This window comes from Chenopodium quinoa, unplaced genomic scaffold (genome assembly GCF_001683475.1).
Source record: "Chenopodium quinoa cultivar QQ74 unplaced genomic scaffold, ASM168347v1, whole genome shotgun sequence".
Classification (NCBI taxonomy): Eukaryota; Viridiplantae; Streptophyta; class Magnoliopsida; order Caryophyllales; family Amaranthaceae; genus Chenopodium; species Chenopodium quinoa.
In genome coordinates, this window is record NW_018743850.1 from 28,920 (window position 1) to 39,467 (window position 10,548).

General features: G+C 35.3%; 1 protein-coding gene across 2 annotated transcripts; it reads right to left on the reverse strand.

The window, feature by feature from the left end:
- Positions 1–795: 795 nt before the first annotated feature.
- LOC110685743 (probable amino-acid acetyltransferase NAGS2, chloroplastic) lies at positions 796–10,262 on the reverse strand. 2 transcript variants are annotated; one of them, XM_021862263.1, is made up of 10 exons: positions 9,536–10,262; positions 7,064–7,151; positions 6,133–6,341; positions 5,566–5,717; positions 5,066–5,474; positions 3,719–3,816; positions 2,641–2,752; positions 2,338–2,497; positions 1,798–1,870; positions 796–1,297 (listed from the first exon to the last, which is right to left on the reverse strand). In XM_021862263.1, exons 1-10 carry the CDS (start codon positions 9,965–9,967, stop codon positions 1,159–1,161), a joined length of 1,872 nt encoding a protein of 623 aa, XP_021717955.1. In that variant the 5' UTR covers positions 9,968–10,262; the 3' UTR covers positions 796–1,158. The 2 variants fall into 2 exon arrangements, with proteins under 2 accessions (XP_021717955.1, XP_021717956.1); XM_021862264.1 differs by lacking the exon at positions 9,536–10,262 and adding an exon at positions 7,733–8,516.
- Between the last annotated feature and the right edge of the window lie 286 nt (positions 10,263–10,548).

Here is a 10,548-nt window from a genome sequence, read left to right on the forward strand (position 1 = left end):
CTCAAAAAGCGTGAAAATTTGACCCGACCGAGTTGACCCAACCCACTCTTACCCGACCAAAACCCAATTCGTTTACCCGAATGGACAGCTCTAGAGAGGGACAATGGTGTGGTGATTGAAATGAGAAAATTATGACTTAAATTTGGTAAAATAAATGGGAAAATTTAGTTAGTTTAAAAAATGTTCAAAAAAATTAATGGAAAGGGGATAAAGGTAATTAATTTTGGCGTATGCACCAAATAAATAGTGTCTTTGCAAGGCCTAGGATGGCAAGGCAACACAAGTCAAAGCATCACACTACTAAGCCTGGCCAAAGCGTCACAACTCACAAGACATCCTAAGGCGTGATAACAAAAGGAGGTACAAGGCATGAATGAGAAAGTTTTGGTCACCAAATAGGAGTAACACTTCAATGTATAATCTTGTTGGGTTCCAATATGTCCCCCAAAAACAAAGGCTTTTTGAACAAACTTTAGAGATTTCAAGATTCCATATCAAATTTTTTTGACAGGGTAAGAGTTGCAACCCACATATAATGTTGTATTATTGACAGTTAAAATACAAAGTAGACGATTCCAACCCTCCAAATAGTCTCTCAAGATATTGTAAGGTGCATGATAAATTGGTAAGCACTAAGCACCCCAACAAAATCAGAGAAAGTAGTAAAAATAAATAATGGTCAATGTAAGTCTTGAATAATGGTGAAATATGAAACAATTAACAACAGGTAGTTTATGTGTTTTGTTAAATCGTTTTCACAACCACCACAACAGTACACCACTTACTGCACCAAAATTCTTTCACGATAACCATTTGCATTATTAACTGAAAACAATAGCTGAGATTTATTCGATTCAACAGAGATAATAAACCTTGTATGCACAAGTATAACCACATAGCATCTTCACATATACATATAAACTTATTCACACTATCATCATTATCAGCAGCAGCACCTATACTATCATTATCAGCAAAGAAAAAAAAAACTGCACTCTGCAGGATAGACTACATTAACCTGACCTCTTCTACAAAATTGCACCTGTACTATCTCTCGGGAAGCTAGTCCTAACTTGCATTTTTAAAAGCATCACTAACTATGAAAGTGCAAGCCCTACTTGTGTAACTAACTAAACTACTTAGAGATAACTACTAAGGTCACATAACAGCTATCCCACTCTTGTCTGGAACCAGCCTTTTCATGTAATACTTGGAGTTGCGGGATAAATTGATCCTTTTCCTTCTTTCTTCCGGTAAGCAATCAATGGTGCACTCTGAAAATCCACGTCTTACAAACCTGTGATGATCTTACATGAGCATTGCTACCGCACAGATAAATGGGTAAACATATTATATGAATCACGTAAATGCCAGTCTGAGCTATCTCTAATTGGATAACACAAAAATTCAAAAAATTTCCAGGTGGAAACCAATTACTCAATTAGAAACCAATTAAAGATTGAAAAATTGGCATCAAAATGGAAAATTCTTTCCACAGAGCAAAGAGGCATAACAGTTCCTTCTGTAGACATTTTAGATATCTACGCTTGTTAGGAATTATCAAATTGTTAGTGTAGTGGACATATAATATTCCTCTGAATCTATAAATTACAGTAAATATAATTATAAAATGCTATTAGTCCAATTAATTAACAGAAGTTTCCAAGTTTTCTTTCAACTACCTAAAAAATAATGTTTTTCATAAAATGGCAAAATCTAGCCTTTTGTATTCATGCCTCAAACACAAAGGAACATGTATATAGATTGTGAACCTGGCAATAATAATGGCGAACTTACCAATCTGCAGTGCGAGTGGTTAGTAGAAAAAGCATTTCTAATCCAAGGGACGATGCTTTTTTCTCAATATAATCTGCAGTTTACCAACAAAAGTGATTATCTAGGTAAAAAAAAAACAGTAAATAATGTGATCAATTTAGAGGATAAATTATTTAATCATACATCCCAGCCATCATCACTTCCACCACCCATCTATCTCTCTGCTGACAAGGTTTAGGATATTCAAGTGTAATGTATGTAGATTTACTGCTAATTAGTCTACACTAGTAAGTAGACTAATCTGAAGTATCCACAAGCATACACTTTTGGGAGGAAACAGTTAAGGAAAAACTAATACGTCCACTTTCTTTTCATTAAAAATCTTCATTTTCTCACACAACTTCTTTTACATTAAATCAGACCTTGATTTGCAGTACTACTGTACCAGGATAAGTTTATAAGAGTATACTTTTCTTCCAAGATTATCACAAGTCAGGGTGCATGGGCAGTTTGACAACATTATTGCTACAAACGCATGAATGACTTATAAACATGACATACCTAGTAACTTATCACCCTGCCCTTGTCCTCGGCATTCTGGAGATACAGCGATGGCAGCAACTTCCCCACATTTATCTTCAAAGAATGGATATAAAGCAGAACAAGCAATAATCTGACCTTCTCTTTCCACAACAATGAAAGACTCAATTGCTGCAAGTAACTATATCCATAAAACAAGCAAAGATGTGCACATTAATCACAGATCAAAGGGTAGGAGGCCAAAGGAGCTCCATGTAAATCTGTAGTGAGAATGCCTGAGAAAAGAAAGAGCTAGAGCAATCAAAATTAATGCAGATAACAGACCTCTTCATCAGTCCGTCGGATTAAAGTGCCAGACTCCTCTAAAGGTCGGAGTATCTGTCTTATTCCAGCAAGGTCGGCCTCCCTAGCCATTCGGGTTCCCTCATACACGTCACTGCAAAGAGAAGATTTGATCATATTGAAAAAGATGTCCATGACTACATTTCACACTAGTTCATCTTAAGTTTCAGCAAAAAAAAAAAAAAAAAAAAAAAAATGAAAGGAGAGGGGTCAAAGAGGTGTGGATGACCTAGAGATAATGTCCAAACTTGAAGTGTCAAAATACCTGGCACTCACAGTGACCTAAATAAATGAGGCCTAGAGTTCTTTCCACCATCACAGTTAGGTTTCAGGCCCTTAGGATTTTGGGGAACAACTCAATAGGCTCAATTTCTTCGGAAAATAGCCAATGACTAAATAAAACGAACAAAACAAAAAGGTATTTTAATTCAAGAATCTGAATGTTAATAACCAAGAGAAGCTCTACTACATATCTCCTGTTACAAATTAGTATGCAAAGCTTTTCCCAAAAAGCATCAAAACCATGAGCAACTGTGTATTCTCCATGTATAATAGAAATGCGAGTCGATTGCCTTTTGTGATCCTCAATCATACTACTACTACACGTCTACACTTTTAATTATGCTTGCATTGCTTCTATATATTTTTCATCACATACTTAAATACAATAATAATTTAAAAAAAAAAAAATCAAAAATTATTCAGATATCAAAACCAAAAAGATAGATGTTGTCCTTTGATCCCAAAAATACATCTTATCATGATCTTAAGAAAAAATGTCACAGCAGACACCTGACATAGTTCTTTAGGTATGCTAACCTAAACAGGCAAACAACTATTTTCAACAAACAAAGGACGATATAGGAAAAAGCCTTTCTCAACAAAAAGAATGCAGCCCCAGAATAATTTAATTGACAACTAGTACAGCATTCAATGACGTTTATCAAACTCCCCCTCCCCACCCCCAAAATTAGAAAAAGAAAGATCCCTATTCCCTAACAAAGCAAAAAAAAACACTCACACTTCTCATATATGCACCTAACAAAAAGACAGCATATACCTTGCTACCATTGTCCCCACACCATCTCTCTGAAACAATTCTAACAAAAGGACTCCACCAATCGTCCCATCCAATAGATGAACTCTTTGGACACCACCCTGTAAGGAAAATGAGGAAGGGCAAGAAAAATACATATTATGATTGCCATGTGATGCACAGAACATACACAAATAAAGAAATCAATTGAAAGCTTCATAACTAAGACAATTACCACTTTCATTGGATATGTTAGAAAGTCAACCAAAGCCAAAAACAAAAATTAGAACAGGCATGATGTGCTGTCAGTCTATCACAGAAACCTCAGCATACAAGAGAAACACATGAACTCATATTAAACAGCGAATTAATGTATGCACCAAACTTTAAACAATACTCCACCACTTTTTTCTAGTCAGGTGGTTGGGGGCAGGGGAATCGGCATCTCGAAGTTACATACTACTCCATCTCCATCCCACTGAGATTGCTCCCATTTTCATAAATGGATGTGCCATTGAGTTTGCCACACTTTCTGTAAATGCCTAAATGGGTGTCCCATTAAGTTTGCTCCATACCATTTATGGAATGTTTTCCCTACTATTGCAATGTGAAACCACAAAAGGGCAAAAAAGAAAAAAGAACCTGCATGCGACCCAATTGAACCAACTCTTATGTGTGTGTGTGTGTGTTTGAGAGAGAGAGAGAGAAAGAGAGATGGGGCAATCTAAGTGGATGGATGGGGTATATTATTTAATGCAAAACCATGTCTGTGTAGTGTATCAATGAAACCATACTCCTAATAAATTTCTGAAACCATTAAACTGTACCTCTCATACTATATTGCCCTATAGTATGCAAAAGTCAACCACATATTAATTGTGTTCAATATTATAAAACTAACAAGTAACAACAAATGCCACGAAGTTGATTAATAAGAGCCTATTTCTCTAGATATTTAGATATTGTGTCTCTTCGGCTAGTCTTCAGCTCTTTCGATATTGAGGATACGCCAATAACAAAGTTCATCCTACTTATAATATTTGATTAGTTGTTAAGAGTAAATTGAGTATTGACTCTCCAACTTGTCAATATGGAGGATGCACTAATGACAGTCCACTATTCTTTCTGGAATTCGTTATACAATATACCTAAGCTTGACATGAGAATAATAATGAATCAACCAGACCTAACAAGTAACCACCAGAAAAATTCTTTCCAGAACCAAAATATCAACATACAAAAAAATTAACAAGAGAAAAAAAAAAAAAAAAAAGGATTAGAAGTGGCGCTGTGGCGTGGGTTAGCCTCGCTTAAAAATTAAAAAAAGTTAATGGAACCAGAAGAAATTTGCCCAATATTAACAGAACTTACTTTGCATACAAAAGCTGCAGCAGCCAATTCTGAAAGGTAACCATTAAGCCTACTTAGCCTCTCTTGACCACCAATAGCAAAACCCTGCTCGCCAAACCATAACCCATTTCCATTGTCAAAACCAAGACCATTTTGAAATGTTGCATTTCCATTTACATTCAACAGAGATGGGATGGTATCAGTGAGCTGATACTGCTCCTGAGTTTTGAGATCTTCCTGACTAACAGCTTCCACATAATTAGCAGCAACCTCACTTTGTTTAGCTCGTTGACGAATAAGCTTGTCTGCATCATGAAGGCTGAGGTAGCGGATAAGATGTCCAAAGTCATCCAAAATAGGCCCATCAATCACACAAATAAGTTTCTCGGCATTGAGAGCCAGGGCACAAGCAGTTGCGACCTCATATGTACTGTAAGAAAAGGAAAGGAAAATTAAACATCAATGATCAATTACTTGGTTACAACCCAAAAATACACAGAAACCAAAGTTCATCAACATACTTGCAATTTAGTACTTCTCCAGAGCTGGAATAACCCAAATTACTCAGTTGCACTATGCACCCTGCATCAAGCCTCTCACGAATACGAGCAACATCTACTTTCTTGACTTCTCCAGTTGCCTCATAATCAATACCCTTCACAACTCCTCTTCTCTGCAATAAGTTAACAAATTAAAATAAAATAATTGTGAAACTACTAAAACTTCAGTATTACAATATGCAACCACAACTTAAAATGTAATAATTTTAAGGCACGTTCGATAAGTAGTAATATATGATGGAGATGGTTATAAGTTTCATATAACATTACAAAGAAAGTCCCACAGCCAATGTTACCATTCAATACCAGATTACCAACTCTAAGGGGTGGAGTAGCATTACCATAGACACTGTCAAGGAACCTTCCTTTCAATATGATACAAACTTAAGCATGTCATGTCATTCTAAAATGAGAAAATACAAATTTATCTTCATAATAAACAAAAAAACGTTTATCTAGTGGCAATCTGTAAATAATTCAACAACGTTTTATAAAATTGTGCATTGCATGTATAAGTCAATATCTTACCTTAGCTGCCAAAAAGTTTCCACTTGCAACACTTACACCAACATCATGCCATCGGCTATTTTCCCCATGTCTGCGTATATTACATAAAGATGGTCCAGCAGCAAGTTTTGCTTCTATCATTATACGTATTCTTCCAGCTGCTTCCATAGCTGCTTCAAGGGAATCAGAATCTGTGATTCTATATGGCCCAACATACCGAGCCTTGCTTCCTACAAAAATACATTATAAGGATACCTTACAACCTGACACAATATAATATCTGAGAAAATGATAAGACACAGATAACACATTCAAAACATCCCATAAATAACAGATCAGCAATCATGACAACAGCTTCAAAATCATGCTTGATGCATGCAGTGAATATTGGTCCACAGTCATCTAACTTTCAATCCAGATTAATATTCACCACAGGACTGGTGAGATCACTATTTGCTTTCTAGTGAAAGGCAAAGAATCCGGAGAAGTTATCTGAGGTTTTAAAGTACTACAATGACATTTTGTTTCAAGCCTTGATAGACAGTAGGTAAATAACTACAGCTGAACATAAGTCGTTCTACACTTCTACCCTCCTCATAAAAACAATTGTTGGCAATAAATTAGTATATTATTAACCTAAACTAACAGTATATTCTCAAAATCAACACATATAATTAGTGCACAACAAGCAAAAATAAAGGGTAATATCAATAGCTTTTTTCACACAATTTGTGATAATTGAGAGGTACATCTTTTGGATTATGCAAAGGTAGTGTAGCACATGTATTTTGCAATGAAGTACATAATATTTTAACACAATGGAAATAAAAACTCAATAATACCTTAATAAAAGAAATTTCAATCATATGTTTTTCCTCCCATAAATATGAAGCAAATGTATGAAATGCTACTTCTGAGTATACACATGAGAAACTCATTAATTTTCACTAACCTCTCTCTGCTAAAAGCTTATCAATGTGCACATGGGTACCAGGAACAATCACAAATTTGATCCCTAATCCATGGAGTAACGAAATGTCCTGCAACAAAAGTACAAGTTTTATTAGCACCAAATGAACTAATCAAGTGAATAAGGCAAATCTCTCTTAGCACATGCACATACACATACACATACACATACACATACACATACGCATATGACACACATAGAAATGGAAATTTTAGCCCAAAATCTATAATAAAAGAAGCAATTCAGGAGTATTTCCAACTAATTAGTATGAAACGTTGATGAATTAATCAGTATGAAACATTAAAATATAACTTAGGTAAAAATGAATGTTTCGCTCTTAAATTTAAAGGCAAAAGCTAACAAACGGCTCGGGACGTTAGATAAAAAAACTAAAATAGAAATATTAACTCGAAATAAACATTATTTACACCAAACAACGCGTAATTTTGGCATTCATTCCCAAATTAATACCATGTTAGGAAGTATTTTAAAGGGACCATATAGATACAGAAATTATTAAACTCAGCAACAATTTCCTAAAATAGTAGTAATAAAATTGAAATAAGCAAAACAACAACAAAATCAAATGTAGAAAAAATTAGTAACAGCAAAATGAGTATATAATGAAATAAGGAAATATATAAGACATGCCTTTAAGAGGGGGTCTAAGAAATGACTAGCAACAATCTCACCGGAGATGATAATGACAAAAGTACCATCTCTATGAGCCCTAAAATACGGCCAAGCTTCTCGAAACCACCGTACAAATTGTACTTCCTTCATCATTGACGCCGACAACGACAAAAACCCATCTCTTTCTCTCTCCTCCTCTTCTTCTCCCCACTCTGTGTCATTGGACACTTTGCACTTCACTACTTTCTCGCCGCCATTGATAGATGCTGTGGAAAGAAGCTTAATCGTGTCGAATACGGAACCATTGTCGGAGTTGAAGGTCAAACGTCTCTTCTTAGTTAGGGTGGTGTAGTTTGGTGGTATTAATTTAGGATTGATTTTAGGGAAGAATATAAAGTTAGGGTTTATGTGAGAATTCGCCATTTTAATTGCAGAGTTTTAATGGTGGATTATCGTATATAGACGGAGAAGAAGAAAGGAACAAAAACAAGGAACGTGTTAAGCGCTGCTAAAAATGCCTAAACCTGGTTTTTTTTTTTTTGTTTTACCAACGGCGCCGCTTCTTTCGTAATTGTCGTTTTATTTGAAATTGTTGTTTAGGGAAAGATAAGTGGTTGAGCCGTGGGCAAACTGGGATGATATGTATAACGGGTGTAGACGTGTAGTATATAGCAGTCAATGTTAAAATGAGTCTAGCTGACTCAACAAGTTTTTATTTTTCTACGACACCTTTCATTGTTATTTCTATTTTTAAAAGACACATTAGCTTAAGTAGGAGACCCGATTCATCCCTGTACATGAAAAACGAGTTAGACAGGTGATAGGGCAGAGATGGGGATAAAATTATACTTGTCATGAGTGATGGGTGGGAGTGTATTTTAGGTTGTACTCTCCCGTACCCTACCCACCCCACTCATACCCACATTCAATATCTTATTAAAAAAAATATTACGCTTCTAAGGAATTCGTGACATGAGAGTTAAGAATTTTCAATGTGGTGTGATTATATAAGAGAAGAGAATATACTACCAATCCGAAAAGCATTCTAAAAATGTGAGCATATGAAAAAGTGTATGTTTTCTTCAGATTATTTTCAATTCAATAAGTTAAGTTCAGTTCATTTTTTAATTTCCTTTTCTCATAAAATATTGTTAAATTTCGAAATAATATGTAATGGGTCTGGGCAACCCGAACAAGGAGGAGGAGAGTTTGGTCCACAAACAAGGCTTTGGAGCTTCCATACTTAAACCAATTGGCAATAGTTAGAGTAACTCCTCTACCTTATAAAGTGGAACCGCCTCTCCTCTTTCTCCAATGTGGGACACTCACAAGTGGGATACAATGGGTTTCAACAAATATTCAGTTCAATTAAGTTCAGTTCGGCTCCAATAAATTCAGTTTAGTTTAGTTTAGTTTAGTTTAGTCATTTCAGTTCAATCAATCAGAACAAACCCTAAATCTATCATACAAGCTAGATTACAACCTGCGAATTTTCAAAGTTGCACCAGTGTGTCTATTTTGAATGTACTAATGATAATATTTCATCCTATTCGTTATGACATGGTCCATAAATTCACTCTCGTGAAAACTAGTACAAATCTAGATGAATAAACATGATTTCATATAATTATATTTTCTTTACGTATAAATCAAATTTTAAATCAAGAAGATTATAATAAGAATAAAACAATTAAGTACTAAAGATGTTCAGAGAGAAATGCATAAATAGTTTTAAAGTCCAAATAGTACAATTAAAAACTGGACAAATTATAACCACAATAATAACAAAGCATAAACTAAAGGGAAGACAAAGAGAGAAACCTGGAGGATAGAGTGGAGGAGATTTGGGGAACTAACAATGAAGGCAGAGACGACAACAACAAAGGTAGAACCCCTATGTACTTCCAAGTATGGCCAAGCTTCCCTCATCATCTTCACAAACCGCTTATTCTGCCCACCTTCCTCATTAATAACTCCTTTCTCTGAACTCATATTAGTTAAATGGGGTTGATGATGATTGATAGTATTGCTCCTGCTAGTAATTTTGAGAAGAGCATTACCACAGCAACAACAACAACGACGCCGGCCTGGTGAGGGGAAGCCCATTTTAAGTAGTGTAGGCATGATTGAAGTGTTCTTCTCCACCTTCAACTTAACTACTCCTGCTGAAGCTTTTACCTGGTTCTTAATCATAGTTGTTGTTACACTTAAATTATGGTGAGAGTTTTGAGTGATAAAAAGACTTGGTAACATTTGTGAATTTGTAGTGTTTGAGGTTATGTAAGGGGAGGAAAATTATAGAATGTTGGAGTTTTAGGAGGGGGGTAAGGGATTTTGGCTAGGGGATGAAAGTCTTAAGTCAATCTCTTAAGAAAAAGTCGATTTTTATTTAAAGAAAATAACGTCTAAAAATAGGGTAATTATTTAAGAATAGAAGAAGTAATAGGTTGATATCCTAGTGGATAAATATACAACCAAGTTATTTTGTGTTTATTAAATTTATCTAAGAAATTAATTACAGGTTTACAACTTTGCGAGAGGAATGAATGGGAATGGGTGGTGTATATCTCTGACTTGACATAAAACGTGAAAGTGCTGAAAATGCGTCTTCTAAATAAACAACTTAAATGTCTAAAGTTACTCAAGGGAGAGTGATGTGTATGATGAAGGTTCGAGTGAGTGACGATGACATAGATATTTGTCAAAAACATACGATGGTCCCATGCCATGCATATGCAGCGACACGACGCTGTTGCTATTTGGTTGCTACCGTAATTCAGATAACTATGCTTTCCTTTGCTGACTCCAACTTAGCACTTGATTGCTGACTCAAA